The 24,552-nt window shown below is 46.7% G+C and overlaps 1 protein-coding gene across 4 annotated transcripts in view; it reads right to left on the bottom strand.

Moving 5' to 3' along the window:
* REV1 (REV1 DNA directed polymerase) overlaps positions 1-24,552 on the bottom strand; it is a 105,028-nt gene that overhangs the window by 1,226 nt on the left and 79,250 nt on the right. For all 4 annotated transcript variants that reach the window (XM_061626865.1, XM_061626866.1, XM_061626867.1 and 1 more), the window contains 6 exons: positions 15,482-15,672; positions 12,312-12,545; positions 12,008-12,119; positions 11,651-11,868; positions 11,325-11,475; positions 2,082-2,184 (listed from right to left, as the gene is read on the bottom strand). In XM_061626865.1, the coding sequence (XP_061482849.1) occupies positions 2,082-2,184; positions 11,325-11,475; positions 11,651-11,868; positions 12,008-12,119; positions 12,312-12,545; positions 15,482-15,672 (1,009 nt within the window). The remainder of the gene's footprint in view (positions 1-2,081; positions 2,185-11,324; positions 11,476-11,650; positions 11,869-12,007; positions 12,120-12,311; positions 12,546-15,481; positions 15,673-24,552) is intronic.

Here is a 24,552-nt window from a genome sequence, read left to right as displayed (position 1 = left end):
GATGCTGCTGAGAAGGAGCAGCCTCCCTCCCAACACACTGACTGTTCACAAATTAAAACTCTGGGTGCGTGGTGGTGAGTGGCAGAAACAGCATCTCTTCTGTCTTTCACCTTGTCTGTTCCCTCACCTCTCCAAAAGGTGAGCCCAGCTGTGCTGGGTCTGTTCGCGCTGAGGAAGCAGGGTGTCTAGCTAAGGAGTCCTTCTGCACTGAGCTATAGTAATTATCTACCCCCAGCAACAGGCTGAGAAGAGTGGAGTGGACTGATCTGTACACACTACCAATGACAGCTGAGTGGGAGCTATGAGCTCTTCGAGTGGATTCAGGAGCATAGAAAGCATTGGATTTCCCTTGTCAGGGAGCCAAGACAGAGACCCAGTCTCGGGTCCTCCTTCCCTGTTCCTGTGGAAATGGTATGGCCCAAATGGGGATGTGCCGGGAGAAGGACCAAAATGATCCAATGCCTTGAATCCAAAGGGCCCAATGCCTTCCCAGTAACCATCCCCCACCCCACCCCCTAACCCAACGGAGTAAACTACACCAGATTTGCAGTGTGGTATAGTACTTCGAGTGTTGGACCAAGACCCGGGAGACCAAATCCTCACTCAGGCATGAAGCCTGCTGGGTGACCTAGGACCAATCACCGTCCCTCAGCCTAACCTATCTCACAGGGGTGTTATGAGGATAAAATGGAGAGGGAGGAGAACCATGTATACCACCTTGAGCAAATTAGAAAAAAGGTGGGATATAAATGTAATAATAAATAAATAAAAATGGGAGGGAAATAGTTCAAAATTTAAAAAACAAGGAAGGATGCAGGAGCACAAGAGCACTCCTCTGCCCTCACTTCCCATCTGGAAGGGCTTTGGACAAGCAGTTTCAACTGCCTTTGCTTCTCTCTTTCCCTCCCCTCTGCCTTGGGATTGTGGGCTAAGTGATTAAAAAAAAAAGACTGGCTGGCAGCTCTCTTGCTGCAGAAAGAACAAAAGAGCCAAATAGCAAGTCTCCTGCAAGAAAGTGTTACTGGACTTCCTCTGCCACTGTGGTGGTGGTCCAAGCACCCTAACCCAGCAGCAGCCTAATGGGAAACCTCTGCACCTCCCTTTCCTATAGGAGAGGAAGGCTTTCAGCATCCTTGGCTGTCACTCCTCAGTTTTCAAGATGCCGGGGAGGAGAACTAATTGATGCTGCCACTAAGGTTACTGGAAGGCTGGAGAGGAATCAACTTCCAAACACAGGAAAAGATTAATGGCCACAGTGAGGGATGGGGGGGAGGGTGTTTTTTTTACCCCTCCTCAGCTAATGAGGCTAGCCTTTTTGGCATGGATTTCCTTCCATGTTGCCCCAAAAGGGGATTCATATGCATATGCAACAACTTAATATCACTAAAAACAAACAAATGCCACAGCACAATTTAGGTAACTGGTTTAAAAAAGATTTATGGAGGAAATAAGATAATTTGCCACACATGCAAATTGGACCTCTTTCTTCACCAAATCACACTCACTACTGGAGATGGAACACAGCAAATCTACACAGAAAAATAGTGCAACATCTCCAGTGGAAATTCTGCTTGTAACTTATAACGGAAGAATGAAGATGGGGGCTCTTACTCCACCCAATCTGGAAGCACCTTAGTTGTGGCTAAATCTCATTAATGATTAATATTACTTTAGTCAAAACTAGTTTCAATGGAATTTTTAATGAATTGGGTTTGGGAGCATTTGTCAGTTTACAACTTGAATTTAAGGCAAAACATTCACAAAAGGCATTGCAGATGTTTCAGTGAGCACACCTACCATGGCAGCTTGACACTGAAAAATTCAATAACCACAAGCCAAAATGCTACTTTGTCCAAAATCACTGCAATAAGTGATCAAGTCCTGCACACTTACTGTGCAAACTAAGGGTATGAAAAGACCTTTAAAGGCACAAAGGAGGAGGAATAGAATGTGTCTATGTAGGCACTAGGTGAGAATCAACACCTCATAATTTTTTCAGTTAAGCTTTCATAATAGCCTTTTCAGAGGGATACAGACTTTTATACCAAAGTGTAAATTGCCAAGACCCAAAATTAAACTACCTTTTCATATACTTGACAACCAGATCCAGCTTTTCTAAATCCTTTTCTTCTATCAAATCAGTGCAGTACTTCACAACTTGTAGGATGTCCTCCTCCATGGGATCTGTGAAATTATATGGACACAAATTTAATGCATTTTATCCCACTTTTCAGACAACTGTTTCCCAAAGTAGCTCACATCAATAAAAGAGAACCAAGCCCTGCCACTAAACTTTGTTGTTGTTATGTGCCTTCAAGTCGATTACAACCTATGGCAACCCTATGAAGCAGTGACCTCCAATTGCATCTGTCATGAACCACCTGTTCAGATCTTGTAAGTTCAGGTCTGTGGCCTCCATCCATCTCTTGTTTGGCCTTCCTCTTTTTCTACTCCCTTCTGTTTTCCCCAGCATTATTTTCTAGTAAATCATGTCTTCTCATTATGTGTCCAAAGTATGACAACCTCAGTTTCATCATTTTAGCTTCTAGTGATAGTTCTGGTTTAATTTGTTCTAACACCCAATTATTTGTCTTTTTCGCAGTCCATGGTATGCGCAAAGCTCTCCTCTGACACATTTCAAATGAGCTGATGTTTCTCTTATCCGCTTTTTTCACTGCCCACCTTTCACATCCATACATAGAGATCCAGAATACCATGGTCTGAACGGTCCTGACTTTATGTTCAGTGATACATCTTTGCATTTGAGGACGTTTTCTCTCATAGCTGCCCTCCCCAGTTCTAGCCTGCTTCTGATTTCTTGACTATTGTCTCCATTTTGGTTAATGACTGTGCCAAGGTATTGATAATCCTTGACAAGTTCAATGTCCTCATTGTCATCTTTAAAATTACATAAATCTCCTGTTGTCGTTACTGTAGTCTTTTTGACGTTCAGCTATAGCCCTGCTTTTGTGCTTCCCTCTTTAACTTTCTTCAGCATTCATTTCAAATCATTACTGGTTTCTGCTAAGAATATGGTATTGTCTGCATATCTTAAATTACTGATATTTCCCCCAATGTATGTTTGCAATATGATTTCTGGTGCCTCTTCCCTTTCTAAATCCAGCTTGGATGTCTGGCATTTCTCACTCCATATATGGTAAGAGCCTTTGTTGTAGAATCTTGAGCATTACTTTACTTGCATGGGATATTAAGGCAATAGTTCAATAATTACCGCATTCCCTGGGATCCCCTTTCTTTGGAATTGGGATGTATATGGAACGCTTCCAGTCTGTGGGCCATTGTTTAGTTTTCCATATTTCTTGACAGATGTTTGTCAAAATTTGGACAGATTCAGTCTCAGTAGCTTGTAGCAACTCTATTGGTATGCCATCTGTTCCTGGTGATTTGTTTCTTCCAAGTATTTTAAGAGCAGCTTTCACCTCACATTCTAAAATGGACCATTGGTCTCACCTGAAGGGTGATTTTCTCAGGTAGACTGCCGTCATGTGGGATATAGCGCCATCTAGCGTCCGAAGGCAAAAATGGATCGAAGTCAAGACCTGGGGCATCAAGCCCCTCCCACTCCAGTTCATTTGTGACGAGACCAAAGTGAGATATATCTGAGAAGACAGAATAGGCCAATAGGCCTACCAGCAAGGAAACATTGTTCCAAATAATAACCCAAAGATTACATGCATTTTAACAGTTCCAAAAGGGTCTTGACGTGGCTAAATAGTTTAAATAGCATAACTCTAAAGAGTGATAATTTGCAAGGTACTAAAAAACCCCAATAGCCTCCAACAGGGAGTACCTGCTGAAGGGCACCCTTCAGGTGAGACCAATGGTCCATTTTCCTCAGGTAGCCTGCCGTCATGTGGAATGTACCAAAGCAGCCCCCAAATAGGGAGGGACCACCCCTTGATTAATTGTCGTAAAGAACTTGTTGTAAAACACGCCTCCCAAAGGAGGCATCGGCAGAAGCGTAATGGTCTATCTTGTAATGCCTTATAAAGGAATTCGGGGTAGATCACACTGCCGCTCTGCAAATCTCTGCCAGAGGAGCGTTGGTTGTGAAAGCAGCCGTAGTGGCTGCCGACCTAGTTGAGTGCACTGTTATATTATGAGGCACTGGCAGCTGAAGCTACTCATAGGCCAATGCAATGCAGGCAAGCAACCGACGAGATAACGTAGAACTGGGCACCTTTTTCCCCAGTACGAGGGTGAAAGGATACAAAAAGTGAATTGTTGACCATATGTCCTAGGTTCAAGAAAGGTAGGTCTTGAGGGCCCTCTGGACATCTAGCAAGTGCTAGGCCTTCTCCAGCGGATGGACGGGATGCGGGCAGAACGAGGGAAGAATAATGTCCCGGTTACAGTGGAACGCCGAATCAATCTTGGGACGGAAGGAGGGATCTAGACGCAGTACCACTGAGTCCTTATGGAAAATATAGAAATGGCGGGCCGAGGACAGTGCCCCCCACTCTAAGACTCTTCTTGCCGAGGTGATCGCCACAAGGAACAGGACTTTGAAGGACAAAAGTCGTAATGGTACAGATCCAAGGGGCTCAAAAGGAGGCCATTGCAGTGCTTGCAGAACCCTCGATAAACTCCACGAAGGAAAATGGTGACAAACTGCCAGTGACAACAGGGCGGCTCCCTTCAAAAAAGTTTGACGAGTGGGTGTGAGCCCATAGGAACACTTGGAGAGGTGACAGAGAGAATAGATGATATAGTGGCGGCGTGGCGATGCAAGGTGTTAGGTTTAAATCCCATCTTCATACCTCTATGAAGAAATTGCAGCACCTGTTGAACATTAGCCTGAGATGGTTGGATGTTCTGAGAGTCACACCAGTTAGAGAAGGTAAACCAAGGGCTCTGGTAGATATGAGAGGTTGACTGTCTTCGAGACGCGAGGATTGTGTCCACAACTTCCAGAGAAAGTCCTGAACTAATCAAATGTCCCCATTCAAATGCCATGCTGTTAGACTGAGCCATTCAGGGTCCGGATGCCAAATTGGACCCTGAGAGAGGAGATCTGGTCTGAGAGGCAACCTCCAAGAGTCCGTCACTGAAAGGGAGAGCAGATCGGAGAACCATGGCCTGCGAGGTCAGTACGGGGCTATCAGAACCAGATGGGCCTTTTCGCATAGTAGCTTCCTCAGGGTCCTGCTCAGTAGCAGTATCAGGGGGAAAGCATATAGGAGGCCTGCTGGCCACTGTCAACAGTGCATCTACCAATTCCGCCTTGGTGTCCAGATACCTGGAGAAGTAACGAGGTAGCTGGTAGTTGTGACTGGAGGCAGACAGGTCCACCGAGAGGATGCCGAACCATAGTTGGAGAAGGCTGAACACCATGGGGTGAAGCTTCCATTCTCCCGGGATCACTTGTTGTCTGCTGAGCCAGTCGGCCATAACGTTCAAAACACCACTGTGATGTTCCGCCCTCAGTGAAATCAGATGTGTTTCGGCCCAGTCGAAGAGCTGAGATGTTTCCGTCTGGAGGAACTGTGACCTGGTTCCCCCTTGCCTGTTCAGATGTGATTTCACACAGGTATTGTCCGTGCGAATCAGTACATGGCCCAGAAGGAATATAGGTTGAAAATGCCGAAGGGCCAGATGGACTGCTCTCAATTCCAGCCAATTGATATTCTGACTTGCTTCTGTGGTGGACCAGACACCCTGAACAAATTGGGAATTGCAGTGGGGCCCCCATCCCGACAGACTGGCATCTGTCGTTATTACAGTTCTGTCTGGTTCTTGGAACGGGGTTCCCTTTCTGAGATTTTTGACTGTCGCCCACCAATGGAAGGAGGCTCGCAGAGACGGATGCAGGTGTACTGTCCGGTGGTTGGACATGGTAATGTCCTGTTGGAAAGGGAGTAAGGCCCACTGTAAGGGTCGAGTGTGGTGCTGAGCCCATGGTATGATGTGGATGGTCGAGACAAACATCCCCAGAGCCCTTGCCAGAAGCATTATGTCCACACTTGATCGACACGCGAGGTGCAAAGCCATCTCTGTGGTGGCTGTAATCCGATCTGGTGATAAAAAGACCATGGCCTCTGCGGTGTCTAAAAGGGCGCCCAGGTGTTGCAGACGCTGAGTTGGCTGAAGTTGACTTTTGTCAAGGTTGACAAGCCAACCGTGGGTGCACAGAACCGTGAGGGCAGAGCAAACATGAGAGAGGGCTAGATCCCTGGAACCCGCCTGAATCAACAAATCGTCCAAATAAGGGTAAATGTGAACGCCCTGGAGGCGGAGTGAAGCCACCAGGGTGAGCAGTACTTTGGTGAAGACCCTTGGGGCCAACGAGAGTCTGAAAGGCATTGCCCAATATTGAAAGTGGTGGGGGCCGAAGGCAAATCGCAGGAAACGTCTGTGGGCCAGGCAGATGGGCACATGGAGGTATGCTTCCTTCAGGTCTATGGAAGCCAGAAAGTCCCCTTCGTGTAGAGCCTCTATAATTGATGCCAGGGACTCCATCTTGAACCGTCGATATTTCACAAAATGGTTGACAAATTTGAGGTCCAACACCGCCCTCCATGACAGATCTCGCTTGGGAACCGCAAACAGGAGTAAACACCCTGCGCTCTCTCCACCAATGGTACTAGTTCTATTGCCGCAATGTCAAGAAGATGGACGATGGCTTCCCACATGATCCGGCGCCTGTCCCGAACTCTGGGTAGGAGGGAGGGGATGAATCTGTCTGGAGGGGTTAGCCAAAATTCTAGTTCGTAACAGTGAGTGAAGAGATCTCTGACCCAAGTGACCTCTGTCAGACGCAACCAGTGACTTGCAAACCGTAGCAATCTGCCCCCAACCGGGAAAGCGTCAGTATTGTCTACGCTGACAAGCTCCTCTGCCATATGATGAAGCTGAGGCCCCTTGACTTTCTCGGTTCTGGATTCTGCCTTGGAATCGTTGTCTGTTCCAGGTTCCCCTGGAGGGACGGAAATCGGAAGATTGATAATCGCGGCTCTGCCCCCCAGGCCGCGCTCCCCAAAAGGGCTGGAAGGAGCAGTAAGGGGTGAAACGTCTAAATGGCCTATGATCCTCCCTCTTGGATGTGGCCAACACCGGCCTTCGGCTGTCCTTATGGTCTACCAAGACTGCCTTGAGGGCTTCCTCTCCGAAAAGTAATGACCCAGAGAAAGGCACCTTCGACAAGTTGTCCTTGGCAGTAGAATCAGCATCCCAGTGCCTGAGCCAAAGCATACACCAAGCTACCACCTGTGAAGCTAGGCTCACGCTCCCAGCTGAGTGGCATCTAGCATGGCATCGGCCACAAATGCTGCAGTCTTACGTAGCTTTACAGGGTCTAGGTTGGGATCATCCAAGAGTTCGTCCAGCCACATCATAGACACTCTTGAAAAGATGGAAGCTGCAGTGGATGCCTGAATAGTGAAAGCGGTAGCTTCGTGATTTTTATAAAGAGCGTAGTCCATGCGGTGTTCGAAGGGGTCCTTTAGTTGTGAGTCCCCTTGTTTTGGTAGGAGGGATCTCGAAATCAAACTAGAGACCAGCTGGTCGCCTGGGACATGCAAACGATTCATAAAGTCCGGGGCCAGTGCACAGTCTTTTAGCCATAACAGAAAAGCGGCATGCCTGCAGCGGGTGATCCAACTCTTCCTTGGCCAGTTTGCCAATGGGGTCTGGCACAGGAAGGTAGTGATCCGTTGATTTGGGAGATTTGAGGACTTTGGCCCCTTTCATAGGAGGAGTGGTAGATTCAGGCTGTGGAGTCTGAAGACCTAGCGTGCCCAGAACTCTACGAGCAAGGGGAAGGAAGTCGGCCACATCAAATAGGCGATATGACATGTCCTCGAGTTCTGCCTCATCGCTCCACTCATCTCCCTCGGCCTGAAGAGAATACTCTGGATCCTCCAAACCAGGAAATCTCCAATCCTGCCTCTAACAACATCAAATGGGTTGGGTGAGGGGGGAGGTACCGCATCAGTACAGCCACACGGAGCCGGAGCACAGGAAAGTTGTTGCTCACTGTGCTGGAATAATGGAGCTGTCTGGGCTCTCGACTGCTCTTGTGATAAAAAGCTCAGCATATCCTTTAACTGCAAAAGGAATTCAGGAGATAACTGCAGTCCTAGTAAAGAGGCAGGCGGTTGCCCTTGTTGAGGCACAACAGGCAGTTGAGGTGCAGCTGCAGGGGACTCACTGGACTGGTGTGGCAAAATGGATTGAGAGGGGCTGACCTCAGGCTGGTCAGGAAAACCCTCGAAATCCTCAGATGATCCAGCTGGGGAATGAAAGAGGGCTGTCAATCTTTCTTGGCCAGCAGCCTCAGAATGCAGAACGGAAATGTAACGTGCTCGCTTGTTGGCACTGTGGCTAGACAGGTGTTTGGTTTTAGCCACGGACTTGGAGTGCAGTCTGGGTTGTTTTTGCTTACCAGACTTGTGGTGCGAGGCCTTGCAGGGTTGCTTTGCCCCAGACGAATGTGCCTCTGGGCGTTGATCTGCCATTATACATGCCAGAGTTGCAGTATATATATATCTATATATATCACCAACACATGCACAGAGGTGGGAGGTGTGGTGTGGCAAGGGACTACCACGACACACGCACAGAGGTGGGGGGTGCGGTGTGGCGAGGGACTATTACCGACACACGCACAGAGGTTAGGGATGCAGTGTGGCGAGAAATTTTAGTACACGCCCACAGGTGGGGGAGGATGTAGTCCCAAATGCACAGTGCAGCAGTGATGTGGCCACTTCAACTTCTGTACACTGTTGTGGAGAAGAGCCTTGCAGGATTTCTCTATAAATTATGTTTAAACTCAAAAAACTTGGAGAGCCCGACTAAACAACTGTACAGTCAAAGCAATCAAAGGAGAAACAGAAAAGGCAGGAAAAGAGGGCAAAACAAAATGGCGGCCAGGAAGGAGAAGGAGCAATGGTGGGCAGGCAAAAGGGCTGCGCGTGCTTCCAACGGTCGGGACAGACCTGCAACGGTCGGGACAGACCTGCAACGGCCGCGGTGGGTGCCAGGCAAACAGTTAGGAGAGGAGGCACAAGGGTGAGCTCCAAGCGCTGCCTGTAAAAATAAGCGCCACTGCAGCCGCCTGAGAAGCTAAGGAGGTGGTAGGAAGCAAGAAGCGGAGCCGCAGCTGCAGACTCACGGAGAGGCAGCCAAGCCTGGAAGAAAAACAAAGCTGGCAGCACAGTACTAAGGGGGAGCCGCAGCCGCGTGCTCCCAGTCAAGGCACGTCTCGGGCAAAACGCCTGAACTGAAAAGGGGGAAACAAAACGGTAGCCACTAAAGCCCCAGAGCAGGCTGAGGCGAGGGAAAATAAGTTTAACGTGGAGTCGCAGCCGCAGCTCCTAAAAGCTGAAAAAGGGGAACCACCGCTGCGGTTCCCAGCCAGGGGTCATTTCACGATAAAAAAACCCCAACGGGAGAATGGCAACCGCCAGAACTCCCAACAAAAATACTAAGGGGGGGGGGAAGAACAACCAAGGAAAAATCCCCCTCAACAAACGACCCAGTCAAAAAATAAAAAACAGTGAAAAACAGTGAAAGAAGGAAGGGAATGACAAGACAAAGACGCAATCAGACCCACACACTCTATCACTCACACAAAAAACTCTTAGCTACAAAATGCTATACTAGAGATCCAAACGCCTTGAACGAAGGCAAGAATGAACTGGAGTGGGAGGGGCTTGATGCCCCAGGTCTTGACTTTGATCCATTCTTGCCTTCGGATGCTAGATGGCGCTATATCCCACATGACGGCAGGCTACCTGAGGAAAATTTCTGATTCTTCATCATATGGTTCCTCCATGAATGAATCTGTCATCCTTTCATCTCTTTTATAGAGTTCTTCAATGTATTGCTTTAATCTTCCTTTTATTTCATCTTGGTCAGCAGTGTGTTCCGCTGGTGATTATTTAACATCCCTACTCTTGGTTTAAATTTCCCTTTAATTTCTCTAAATTTACAGACTACAAAAAAAAAAAAGACCTGCACGGGAAGGGAGGTGGAGGGAAAAGGTAATAGGAGGGCAATAAATTATTCAGAGCCAGAATAAAGTGGTGAGCTATTTGAGGGATACCATCCAGTTCAGGCCAGGATAATCTTCCCTTGTTGGTGTTCCTGCTTGAATAGCAATGGGTAGCTCTTGTTCCTGTGGCCAATAGACAGGGTCCAAAGCATTTAAATAGGGTTTTTAAACACCTTAAGCAGCAATCCTAACCCCATTTACCTGGGAATAAGCCTCCCTGGATTCAACAGGACTGAATAGACACGGTTAGGACTACATGTCAGAAAGGACAGTGTGTCAAACAGCTTTAGAATCTGCAACTGTTTGGCTGCTGATGGGAGAAAAGCCATCCTTGCATGTAGATTTCCCCAGCCAAGGACAGTCTCTACCCTTCTCTTCTTAGAGAAAGTTGTTGAGAAAGACCTCCCTCCATCCCAGGCAAACTCATCTTTAGACAATGAACATCGTCTAAATATTTGGTGTGAAAATGACCTTAAGACTGCACCTGTGATCCTGATAAACAATCTTTACCCATAGATCAATGTGAGACATTGGACATCTAGTGAACCCATCAGCCTTTACTATTATGAATCTTGAGCTACTAATGACATGACTGGAATTTAACAGATATTCAGAGAACCAGTCAGCCACTCCATATAAGTGATAACTATCCTGTTTCTGTAATAACTGTTCATTATGCAATTTGAAGACATGCTTCCAGGAGGTACCTTTGCCAAGGGGAATGGCTGTAGCTCAGTGGTAGAGCATCTGCCTTGCATGCAGAAGGTCCTAATTTCAATCCCCAGTGTTTCCAGGTAGGGCTGGGAGGGATTCCTTTCCTGAAACCCTAGAGAGCTGCTGCCAATCAGTGTGGACAATAATGAGGTAGATGGACCAATGGTCTGACTCAGCATAAAGCAGCTTCCTATGTTCCAAACCATTTTTAGCACAGGCTTTCAGTTGTGAATGCCCTTGGAGCAATTACAGGAGAAGGAATTAACCAATGGTGTATGTGGGAGCCCAACTTTTGCCAAGTAATGAAGAGAATAAGGCTGAACATCCTTAGTACTGCAAAAGCATGACCCTCCTTTTCTCCAATAAAAAGATGGAAATAAATTATATTTGAAAGGAAAGATACTGGGTTCGCTTATATGCAGTACCTTCTGTTAAATGGCAACTGGTGGCACCCAGTAGAGACACAAAGTCTTGCAGTCCAAGCTTTTAAATTAAGGATTTTTTAAGCAAACAATAATTCTATTTATTTCAGTGGAAATGTTTCCTCACAAACCCAATATAATGAAACCTTTGTACATTTTTTTTACAAGTTTACCTGCTATAGTTGTAATCCATTCCTTGAGTAAGGCTTTTACATCATTGAACTCAACAGCTCCAGCTAAATTAGGAGCCTTAGTAGTGGCAGACAATAGTGGCTGTGAAATGGATGGGCTGGAAGTATTTGCAGAGGTTTGTGCCAATTCCATCTGTTCATAAACAAAATATAAAAATGGTAGTGCTCAGGCGAAATTTTCCTTTTACATCTTCCATATTCCAAACCTTAAGAAAGCAGTATGAGCACGACAACCCCATGACAGACAAGAAAATCAGCAAATATTACTTAAAATATTTGAACAATGTATTCATTTGTGATAAAGTTACCTGAGAGTTGTTAGTGGTTGCTCCTTCCTGTTTCAAAAAGCCATCTAATAATTTCTGTGGGCTTCCAACAGAAATTGCCATATTTTTTACAGGGCTTCCAAAGAGTTTGTTTTTCAAAGGACTATGGTTCTTTTTTACTGGGCTGACTTGGGTTTTTTTCCTGCTTTTTTTCTTGGTTTTCATAATTGGTTTCAAGTTCAGCAATGGATTCTTTGCCACTGGGGGTAAGAGAAGTGAGAGTTATCTAGTACATTATGACTAAAGAGATGACCCTCATCCAGCTATTTCAATTCCAATGAAAAATATAGTTGCTGAAGACTGCTAAGTCATCCCATTATTTGACAAAGTTTCACTTACCAGTGGTACTTTGCTGAAAAATTGTCTCTATATGTTTTTGTCTTTGATCATATGCCTGTCTCAGCTCCTCCTGCAACTCTGAAGGTAATGCAGCAAATACTTCAGGGTCCACCTAAGCAAGGAAACATCAATCTTCTGGTTATACTAGTGGTGTACAACATTAATATATATTTCTGACTTTTGTACAAATTTCTTCAAAAGCAGAGAAACTAGAAATGTAAACATTTTTCCCTGGCGTAAATGCTTGATTACTACCATGTTCAAAGGTATCATCAAACACACACACTATTTTGCTATCATTCACCTGTGAAAATGCTGGCAGTGCTATTACATTTATTCCTGTATCATTGCTTGGTTCTTTGAGATCTGGTATTTGTAAGAGAACTGCTCCAACGGGCTGTTGTGGAAAATTAGTGTTGTATCCATTAACTGGCTCCTTCTTGCTACTATTGCATGTCTCTGCTTGTTGAAGAGAATACATTTGTTCTATTTGTTCTCGAAGATCAGAAGGGAGTGCTTCCAAAACAGACTGATCCAGCTATGAACAAATCAATGTTGTTAGGTATATTTTAGTTTCAGAAAGAATGACTTTTAAACCACGCACATTTGCTAAATGTATATATATTATGCATTACTTTGTGGTTGCTTAACAACACAGGTACAAGAAGCATAACAGATGAGGCTGTTTCTACTCTTGTACCAGTTACTTGTGTTTCTAATCAGGAATAATTGAGTGTGTGTGTGCCTATACAGGATGCTATTTATTTTTCATTTAATGGATTGCTTCCCATGAGGCATCCCATGCTAGCATATTGTTGCTACAATGATGGCATTGGCATAGGTATGGCACATCCACACAGAAGTCATTAACAACTGCAGACAACTGTTACCTGTCCAATTACGTAAGTTTTATACATCAGCGACTCTCTTGCAGGATTTTACATACTTAAAAATTAATATTTTATCGTTTTTGCAATATAGTTTTCCATGTAATTAAAAACAAAAAGCTGATTTAGACTCGGGGCGGGGGAAGAAGAGATCAAAAAGAATATGAGAGATTCAGTGATCTGATTTGCACAACATGATTATACCAAAGCATGGCTTACTTGGACTGTGTAAACATGTGGGCACCCAGAAAGTTGCTCACAGCTGCTTTACAGCTCCCCAGAACTTTTTCCTGCTGCACTGAACTAAGTCAAGGTTTGGCTTAATGTGTTATTTAAACCACTGGTTCAGAACAAACCTCGGCTACAGCTTATAGTTACTAGGGAGAGAGATAAACCATGAACCCAGGTTCACACAATATACTAAGTCAAACCTTGGCCTAGCTTGGTGCAGCAGTAGAAAGATCCAAGAAGGAGCAAAGCAGCTGTGAGTGCCTCTCCAGGAGCCCACAAATTCACATGGTCTCGGTAAGCCAGTTTGGCTTATTGTATCATGGCTGCAATCAGACCATATCTTGGCTTACTAAGGCTAGATACAAACAAATCTTTTGCTAGCCACACGGCACCTTTATTCCTTCCTTTGCACCAGCTGCAATTAAAGCAGAAAATGTTCAGATAACCAGTTTATGAAATCAGAATCCTAAACCATGGTATCCCAGTTCAGACAAAACAGGAACTTGTGGCTAATTAGATACCTCATCATTGCATTTAGGTATGCATGTGTGCACAAAAGGCTCATTTATATCTTGGCTTAATAAACCAAAATATGATTGTCCAAACTGGGCAGTAAAACTCTTACTATCTCTATACGTGTCTAAAAATCTATATTCTTGTGCAGAGTGGTTACCAAATTATTACAGCATTATTTGAAGAAAATGAGCCTTTGTGCAAGCTTAATAGCTCATATGCTTCTATACAGTAGCCAAATCTCACAGATTTTACATGCATGGAAACATTGGAGAAAACAAGTGATGTTCAATCTGTTCTGGACAGGATTGCACTCCTCCTTAAAAATCAGGACCGCATCTTGGGGTGCTATTGGATCTGGTTCTTTGGATGGCCAAGTAGCATCTGAGGCACAATGGACCCTTGCACCAGGTTCAGGCTGGTGTGCCAACTATGGCCTCTTTAAGGTAAGAGATAGCCAGACCACAATTACCATTGCTCACTTGTGTAATGTGTTCCTTTACTATTCGTATCTTGTTTTTCTGTTGCAATGCAACTTAAGAGTACAAAAAACATTCAAAGCAGCTTACAGAAATTGAGCAGATACAATTAAAAACAATACATAACTTTAGGACCTGACTTTGAACTTTAACTGGTTCAAAACATGGCAATATGACTTAACTGGGATGTGCCAATTTGAATATCTTGATGGTATTAAAGATTATTCATTTGCTCCTAGGCACAAGGCAAAATGGTAGATTTGACTTTTCAGCCCCTAAAAAGGTGGGAGCTGAGGTACTTAAAGAGCTGCCTTCTTCAGAATGTATCTTCCTAGGATCAACTTCAGAGGCCCTTCTTTGGGCAACAGGTTTTGAAACTCTCACCACTTTCAGGAAAGTAAGAATATTACACTTAAGGGCAGCTTATAGATTAAACAAACAGAAAAGAAAAAAGTCAAATGTTCTACTGGGCTAGAACCTTTGGTATCCAGTCAGATATTTTTGAGAAAAGTAACATTTTAGTATTATCAACCTCTTTACATCATATGTTAACTGTGTGTGTGTGTACTGCCCTCAAGTCGATTCCGACTTATGGTGACCCTATGAGTAGGGTTTTCATGCGGCTGAGAGGCATTGACTGGCCCAAGGTCACCCAGTGAGCTTCATGGCTATGTGGGGATTCATACCCTGGTCTCCCAGGTCGTAGTCCAACACCTTAACCCAGCCTTTCCCAACCAGTGTGCCTCCAGATGTTGTTGGACCGCAACTCTCATCTTTCCTGCCCATTGGCAATGCTGGCTGAGGCTGATGGGAGTTGTGGTCCAACAACATCTGGAGGCACACTGGTTGAAAAAGGCTGCCTTAACCACTACACCACACTGGCTCTCTATATGTTAACTAGATGTTGTATAAAAAAAATCTAATGGAAAATTTCTCATGCTTTAACCCCCTTAGATTGACAGATTTCCATGATTATAAACACAGAACAAGAGCAATGACAAAAGCCAGTTAAACCGCGTGAGCAAGGGAGCTAAACAGAAAAGGAAAACTGCAAAATGTCCCAGGCATTCTGTTTTTGAGGAAATATTTCCCAACCCAACAATTTTTTTTAATGATACCACAACTATCAAGCAAAACCCAGTCATTAACCTTCTCCTAAAGAAAACAATCTTCACTCTCTAGTTCAAGCCCCCCACAACAACTGATTAAATGTGCAATCCTATATTCACTTACCTGGGAGTAAGTCCAATTAACCTTTAATAGGGTTTACTTTTGAGCAGTGAGCAGACATGTATAGGATTACTCTGTAAATGTAGTAACATATTAACCTACATTAATTGTTCTCACAAGAAATGAAATTTTACCTGGGAAGGTGATGGTACCTCAATACTTAAATTAAGTCTTGATTTTATATTGATTGGTGTGTGCAAACCATTCAAACTGACTGCAGGTTCAGATTTGCTGGTAACATAATTGACATTAGATGCAAGAGACGGTAGCACTGTACATGCTTTTGATGTGGAAGAAATTTCAACATCCACAGCAGCCACAAATACTACAAAAAAAGAAAACAAAAGTTGAATCATTCTGAAATACCTTGCATACACAATGAATAAGACATTTGGTCTTACCATAAAACAGTTTTCTCTGTGCATGTCAAAAGCTGATCTCAGGTGTGTAACTAGCTCCACCTATTGGTTGAAGGCAGAAGAGTGCTAATCGATTTCCCCCCCTTTTACGAGGACTTCCTCCTCTGCGCAACTCCTTACTTCAGTTCTTAATAACAACCAACATGTAGAAAAAGGAATAGAAACCACAGAAAACGAAACAGGAGACAACAGCACTCATCCACTTTCTGCTGTAGGCCTAAGATGAAGTATAGTGATGGCAGCCCAGCTCTCCTAGGGAGTGGCCTTGAGATCAGCTTTTGACATGCACAGAGAAAACCGTTTTACGGTAAGACCAAATGTCTTTTCTCCTGTGCATGGAAAAGCTGATCTCAGGTGGGACATACCAAAGCTGACCCATGTAGGGTGGGAATCTCACTGGGCTGAGTATACTAGCGGTCTGAAAGGACGTGATGTAGCACTCTCTTCCCAAAGGCTGCCTCTGCTGAGGCATATGTGTTAATCTTATAGTGCTTGATAAACATATTAGGTGTGGCCCAAGTGGCTGCTCTACAAATCTCTAAGAGCGATGCATGGTGTGAAAATGCCGCGGATGTGGCTGCTGCCCTCGTTGAGTGTGCCACTATCTTAGACGGCCGGGCTAACTTTAGCGAAGCATAGGCCAGAGTGATACATGTCTTGATCCACCTAGCGAGCGTGAAGACACCTTCTTTCCTAATGAGGCTGGGTGAAAGGACACAAATCTGTCTGATGTAGGTATTTTGTTTTAGAGATGTATACTTTCAGGGCCCTTCGCACATCCACCGAATGCCACACCTTCTCTGTGGGGTGGACAGGGTTAGGACAAAAAGAAGGCAGCACTAGCTCTTGCTGACAGTGAAAGGAAGACAGTAATTTAGGATAAAAGGAAGGAACAGTACATAGAACCACTCTATCTTTATGAAACACACAGAAATTCCTATCGAAAGACAGGGCATTCAGCTCAGACACTCTACGGGCCGAAGTAATGGCCACAAGAAACAATACATTAAAGGATAGGAGATGTAGAGAAATTTGACTTAAGGGTTCAAATGGGGGCTTCTGTAGGGCTATTAACAGGTCCCAAGTTGGGTAACAATGGATCGTAGGAGGTGCTGATGCCGTTGCCTCACGAAGAAAGCGCTTGAGTAATGGGTGAGATCCCAGTGGTTTCTCAGGAGTTGTGGACAGAACCGCTGACAGGGCTGAAGCCTGACGTCTAAGCGTGTTTGGCCTAAGACCTAAGGATAAACCACCTTGTAGGAAGCAGAGGATCTCACTGATACCTGCTTTCCTTGAGATCAGACCCTTCTTTTGAGACCATGATGAGAAGGCTTTCCACATAGTCTCATATATTCTAATCGTGGAAGGGCATCTTGAGGCCATCAGTTTCCAGCACCTGAGGTGGAATGCCTCTTTTCAAGAGATGTCGCCTCTCAATCTCCAGACATGAAGCGCCAACCATCCTGGGTCTGGGTGGCGAAGCTGTCCCTGTGACAACAGGTCTTCCCTGAGGGGAATTTGCCACGGGGGATTGATCAACAGATCCAGTAGTTCTGGGAACCAGGGTCTCCTGGGCCACCAAGGAGTTATTAGTAGAACTGTTGCCCTTTCGGCTCGGATCTTTTGAAGTATCCTGGGTATGATTGGAATTGGTGGGAAGGCATAGAGTTGTCCTTGAGGCCACAGGGACATCAGAGCATCTATTCCTTCCGCCTCTGGTGTCACTTATCTGGAGAAAAAAGTTTTTACCTGGCAGTGGAGTTGAGTGGCAAATAGGTCCACTTTGACTCTGCCAAAGTGTCTCACGATTTCCTGGAAGATCACTGGATGAAGCTTCCATTCTCCCTGATGTACCTTCTATCTGCTGAGCCAATCCGCTTGGCAGTTGTCCTCCCCCTTGAGGTATTCTGTGAGGCTCAAGTCCACGTGTGTCTCCACCCACTGAAATAGTAAGGCAGCTTCCTTCTGTAGTTGTGGGGAGAGTGTGCCTCCCTGACGATTCAAATGACATTTGGCTGATACGTTGTCTGTCCTGACTAGCACTGCCCCTAACCTTCTGCTGTTCGTGAAGTGCACCAGTGCCAGTCGAACTGCACGGAGTTCCAGGAGATTGATTGGAAGTGCTGACTCCTGTGGAGACCATGTCCCTTGTACCATCTGGCTGTCGCAAATGGTTCCCCAGCCAGTCAAGTTGGCATCTGAGGTGATCAGGGTCCATGGTGGGTCCTGGAATGGCACTCCCTTGAGTAGGTTTGGTTCGCAAGTCCACCATAGGAGAGAGCAACGAACAGCTGGAGATAGTGCCACCCTCCAGTGACGCTTGGTCGCAATGTCACTCTGAAAAGGTAGAAGTGCCCACTGGAGTGGTTGGGAGTGGTGACAGGTCCATGGGGTAGTTTGGTAGGTTGAGACCACCAAACCCAAGACTTTCGCCAGATGCATAAGATCCGCCAATGGCAAAGATAAGAGCTGTGTGACAGCTGAGATTATCTTGTCCACTCTGTCCTGTGCTAACATTATGAGTCCCTGCTGCGAGTCTATGGTGGCCCCCAAATGTATTATGCGGTGTGTTGGAAAAAGCTGGCTTTTGGCTTGGTTGACGAGGAAGCCGTGGTCCTTGAGGCATGCTAGGGTGATGTGCAGATCTTCCCAAGCCTTGTGAAGGGAAGGAGACTGGAGCAGAAAGTCATCTAGGTAAGGAAAGACATGGACCCCCTGCGTCCTGAGGTGTGCCACCAGAGCAACCACAATCTTCTTGAATACTCTGGGGGCAGATGCCGGACCGAAGGCCATGGCCCTGAACTGGAAATGATCCTCCCCCACCGCAAAGTGAAAGTAATGCCTGTGTGTCAGGCCCAGGATGTGACTCAGGAACCAGACCAACGATTGTAGTTAATTCGTGTTTTATTAGGGTAATGTCCAAACAAAGACTGCGTTTTCTCATGAATCAATACAGGGATACAGGTCCTGCGGCACTGGGAGAAAGTTGACAGAGCAAGGGACTTCTTCCTGCCTGTTCTTTAAGAAGGGGCCAAACGGGCGCGCAATCTTTCGCTCCTCCTTAACTGCCCCTCAGGTACTGCCCGCCTTCCCCCCCTTCTCTCCTGTCTTTTCAGCTGTCTGCGTGTGCGCGGTGAGGGGGGAAGCATCACCCCCTCCTCTTCTGAAGTTTCCGATTCCAGGATGGGGGATAGGGGAGGGGCTGATGGTAAACTGCCTCCCCGCTTTTCGGCTGTGAGCAGCCCTCCCTCTTCCCCCTCTTGCTCTGAGCCTGAAAGAGGGGGAGGCGTGAGAATGTCCAGGAAGGGCTCAGGCTCCCCGTCGCTAAGCGACCTTATCACTGGCAGTTCCTCTGTTTCGTCTTCGCTCCAAAGGGGGGAAGTTCCTCCCCCTTCCCTCTGCCATCCATCCGAATACTCTTCTCCCAACTCTCCGGGATCCAGCTCCCCGGGATTGGGACCCCAGCTCTGCCTTCCGACACCATCCCCCCTCCCAGGCTGTGCCCCCCTCCCCTTGTCTGGCTTGGGACGGTGGGGAAAACGTTGATGGAAAAGTTTTACCAATTCTGGAGCATGCACATCAGCTGCATCTTCCCATGATCTGTCAGCCACCCCATAGCCTTTCCAGTGAATCAAGTACTGCAGCTTGTGGCGTCTGATCCTGGAATCTAAGATCTCCTCAACTTCAAACTCAAGCTGCTCATTTACCAGGAGTGGAGCTCCGGGAGGTTCCTCCGGCCGTAACTCACTGGGAGGGGCAGCTTTCGTTAAGAGGGATCGATGGAACACAGGATGTATTTTAAACGTGTCAGGCAGCTTCAGTCGGTACGCCACGGGATTGATTTGAGTTTCTATTTCGAAAGGACCCACCCTCTTGTCTTGTAATTTTCTACATTTGCCCGGCATCTGGAGGAAGCGGGTGGACAGCCATACCTGGTCTCCCGGTTGAAGGGGGGGCCCTCCTTCCTGTGCAGGTCAGCAACTCACTTGTACTCCGTTTTGGCTTCGTTTAACTGCTGTTTCAGTGTCTGTTGCGCCGCTTGCAATTCCTTAAGGAAGTTCTCAGCTCCCGGTACCAGCATTCCTTCTGAGCTGCTTGGAAAGACTTTAGGATGGAATCCATAATTAGCGAAGAACGGGGTTTGTTGAGTGCTGGAGTGCAGAGAATTGTTGTAGGCGAACTCTGCAAAATGCAAATATGATACCCAGTCAGTCTGTTGATAGGACACATAACTTCGTAAATATCTTTCCAAAACAGCGTTCAAGCGTTCCGTCTGCCCATCTGTCTGGGGGTGATGGGCGGAGGAGAGTTTTAATTCCATCTGCAACTGTTTCCACATTGCTCTCCAAAATTTGGCTGTGAACTGAGTTCCTCGGTCTGAGACTACGCTGTTTGGCAATCCATGCAGCCGGTAGACTTCTTTTATGAATAACTTGGCTGTTTCTTTAGCCTCTAAGGCCCCTGCACAAGGAAGAAAGTGTGCCATTTTGGTAAGTAGATCCACCACTACTAAGATGGCTGTCATTCCTTGGGACTTGGGTAGATCAGTTATAAAATCCATGGAGAGGTCCTTCCAGGGTTCGTGTGGGACAGGCAACGGTTGTAACAGTCCTGCTGGTGTCCCTGTTTGTGTTTTTGTCCACAGACAGACAGAGCAGGCCTTTACATAACTCTCAATATCCCGACGCATTTTAGGCCACCAAAAGTCCTTGGCCACATTCTGAATGGTCTTGTAAATCCCAAAGTGTCCCGCTGCGATGGAATCATGACACTGGCGTAGGATTCTGAGCCTTAATTCCCCTTCTGGCACATATCTGGCGGTTTTGAACCATAACAGTCCATTTCTCCAGTGAAAGGTTACTTCTGAGTCTTGACCTTGTCCCGTCTCCTGCTGATATTTTAGCATGTCTGCATCTTCTTGTTGTGCCTTTTTGAGTTCCTCTTCCCATGAAGGCTGGCATACTCCCAACGTTAATTTCTCTGGCGGGATTACGTACTGAGGCTGGTCCTCGGATTCACTTTCTTTGTATTGTGGCTGTCTGGATAAGGCATCCGCTCTCTGGTTTTTGGCTTGGGCATGGTAAGTAATCTGGAAGTTAAACCTAGTGAAGAACTGGGACCATCTTATCTGTCTCTGGTTCAGCTTTCTGGCTGTTTGGAGGCTTTCAAGATTCTTGTGGTCGGAGCGCACTTCAATTCGATGAGAGGTCCCCTCTAGGTATTGTCTCCAGTTTTCAAAAGAGTCCTTGATGGCCAGCAGCTCCTTCTCCCAAACTGTGTAGTTCTTCTCTGCAGGCTTTAACTTCCGAGAGAAGTACGCACAGGGGTGCAGCTCCTTCCCTTCTTGGTCTAATTGTAGCAGGACCCCCCCGATGGCAAAATCTGAAGCATCTGCTTCCATTACGAAAGGGCGGTTCGGATCAGCAAAGCGCAGAATGGGCTCAGTAGCAAACCTTCTCTTCAGCTCCTCAAAGGCCTCAGTGGCGTTCTCTGTCCATTGAAACTTCTTCTTCCCCCTTAAACAGTCAGTCAGAGGAGCTGTTAATTTGGAAAACCCTGGAATGAACTTTCTGTAATAGTTGGCAAACCCTAGGAACCGTTGTACATCCTTTTTGGTATTAGGCAGGCCCCAGTCCAATATACAACTTACTTTCCCTGGGTCCATCTCCACTCCTTCCGCAGAGATGCGGTACCCAAGGAAGTCCAAAGACTGGAGGTCAAATCCACATTTCTCTAACTTGGCATACAAGTGATTCTCTTTCAGTCTCTTCAGCACTGTTTTCACATGCTGATCATGATCTTCCTGGTTCTTTGAGAACACCAGGATATCATCTAAGTAACAGATTACATACGTGTCCAACAGGTCTCTAAACACGTCGTTCATGAATTTTTGAAAAATTCCTGGACTTCCACAAAGCCCGAACGGCATGACCAGGTATTCATACTGTCCGTAAGCGGTCAAGAATCCTGTTTTCCATTCATCTCCCTCCTTCATTCTGATCAGATTGTATGCTCCTCTCAAATCCAACTTCGTGAAGATTTTTGCAGAGCGCAGTCGGTCCAGCAACTCTGAGACCAGGGGCAGCAGGTAGCTGTTGGGGATGGTGATCTGGTTCAATGCGCGATAGTTGTTACAGGGTCTGAGTTCCCCCCCCTTCTTTTTCACAAACAATAGTGCCGCTCCAGCAGGGGATTGTGAGGGGCGTATGAATCCTCGCCTCAGGTTTTTATCCAGGAATTCCTTCAGGGCCTCCCTCTCATTCTCTGTGAGAGAGTAGATTCTCCCTGATGGGATGCTGGCTCCTGGCACTAGATCAATCGCACAGTCGTAAGGGCGGTGGGGGGGGGTAAAGTCTCTGCCTCTTTTTCATCAAACACATCTTTGAATTCTTCATACTTTGGCGGCAGGGTCACTTGCTCGATCTCTTGCACTGCCCCCGCTAAGGTGTTCTTGATTCCTTCAGGTTGACAGTTCTCCTGGCAATACTGTGAGGTGAACCACACCACCGCCTCCTTCCAACTTATTGTGGGTTCATGCTTTGCTAGCCAGGGCATTCCCAGAATCACCTCAAAGTTCGAGAGATCTGACACGTATAGCGAAATGAACTCTTCGTGCCCAGGGATTTGAAGTTTCACTTCCTCCGTGGCTTGTGTCACCCCTCCTGACTTCAGGGGTCTCCCATCGATAGTCTCCACAGCTAGGGGAGCGTCCAGTTTCCACCAGGAAATTCCATGACGCTTGACTAACTTTGCATCAATAAAATTTGTGGAGGCTCCACTGTCAATTAAGGCAGTGGAATTAAACACCACTCCTCTGGAAGTTGTAATCCGAATAGGCAAGGCCAACACCCCCTTTGAGGGAGGTTGGATCGTTGGGGGGCCTTTATACAACGCTGCCCCCAGTCCACCGGCCTGCACGTGGACTGGGTGTTCTAGTTTCCCGACGGCTCGGCTTTCCCCCCTTTCAGTCCACAGTCTCTGGCCACATGGCCCGGCTTTGAACAATAAAAGCATAAACGTTCCCGGCGTCATCTTTCCTTTTCTTCTTCCGACAGTCTTGGCCTAGCCCCTCCCTGTCCCTCAGTTGCATTACCTGCCATCCCTGTAGAGGGAAGGGTCTTGTTGCGGGATGCCGAGGCTGAGTATCTCGGGACCTCCTGCTTCCTTTCCAGGCGCCTTCCTTCCATCCGGTGATCTATCTGTAGGCATAGCCGGATGAGCCCTGGTAGGTCAGCGGGGGGGGGGGTCCTGGCCAACTCATCCAGGATTTCAGCATTTAATCCACTCCGGTACATAAACATCAGGGCGGCGTCATTGTAACCAGTTTCCTAGGACAGAATTTTAAAAGCGTTAGTGTACTCGGAAACAGTCCCTTTAGCTTGCTTCAGAGCGCCTAGTTGCCGTGCTACTGTTTCAGCCCTTTGCGGGTCTTGAAACATCTTGGTCATCTCCTGTATAAATCCTCTGTACCTTCCTAAGACAGTATCCTTTCTCACGAGATACGGAGTCACCCATTTTGCAGCTTCTCCCTCCAGGAGGCTAATCACGAAAGCTACTTTAGCCCCATCGTCTGGAAATTCCGTGTGCCTGACATCCAGATATAACTCACATTGAGCCACGAAGGTTGCCAACTGATCACTTTGTCCCGCGTATTTTGGGGGCAATCCAATGGGAACCTTTACTACGGCAGCTGGAGGGGCTGTTCGCATCTGGTCTATCGTGGCCTTCAAGGTTTGATTATCCGTCTTCAGCGCCTTGACTGCTGCTAGCAGGGCTTGAACATCCGTCTGCAAATCAGCTACCTTAGTCCTCAGGAGTTCCACTTCTTCCGTCTCAGAAGTGGGGTTCGTCCCCCCCGCTGCTCCCTTTGACATCTTGTCCCAGTCAAGTGAAGAGAGCGTTGAGGGTGATTTAGGTGGCTCTGTCAAGCTGTCAGGCCCAGGATGTGACTCAGGAACCAGACCAACGATTGTAGTTAATTCATGTTTTATTAGGGTAATGTCCAAACAAAGACTGCGTTTTCTCATGAATCAATACAGGGATACAGGTCCTGCGGCATTGGGAGAAAGTTGACAGAGCAAGGGACTTCTTCCCGCCTGTTCTTTAAGAAGGGGCCAAACGGGCGCGCAATCTTTCGCTCCTCCTTAACTGCCCCTCAGGTACTGCCCGCCTTCCCCCCCTTCTCTCCTGTCTTTTCAGCTGTCTGCGTGTGCGCGGTGAGGGGGGAAGCATCACCCCCTCCTCTTCTGAAGTTTCCGATTCCAGGATGGGGGATAGGGGAGGGGCTGATGGTAAACTGCCTCCCCGCTTTTCGGCTGTGAGCAGCCCTCCCTCTTCCCCCTCTTGCTCTGAGCCTGAAAGAGGGGGAGGCGCGAGAATGTCCAGGGAGGGCTCAGGCTCCCCGTCGCTAAGCGACCTTATCACTGGCAGTTCCTCTGTTTCGTCTTCGCTCCAAAGGGGGGAAGTTCCTCCCCCTTCCCTCTGCCATCCATCCGAATACTCTTCTCCCAACTCTCCGGGATTCAGCTCCCCGGGATTGGGACTCCAGCTCTGCCTTCCGACACTGTGGGGCGGAAAAACAGGGATATGTAAGTAGGTTTCCTTCAGATTGATGGATGAGAGGAAATCTCCCTTTCTCAATGCCTCCTTGATGGACAACAAAGTCTCCATGCGGAACCTGCGGTATGCTATGAACTGATTTAAGTTCTTTAAATTGAGTACTGCCCTGAAGGATCCATCTTTTTTCACGATGGTGAAGAATACAGAGTAGTTACCTGAAATTCTCT

This window comes from Rhineura floridana, chromosome 5 (genome assembly GCF_030035675.1).
Source record: "Rhineura floridana isolate rRhiFlo1 chromosome 5, rRhiFlo1.hap2, whole genome shotgun sequence".
Lineage (NCBI taxonomy): Eukaryota > Metazoa > Chordata > Lepidosauria > Squamata > Rhineuridae > Rhineura > Rhineura floridana.
Note: the sequence above shows the minus strand (reverse complement) of the source record. Positions and strands in the feature narration are given on the sequence as shown.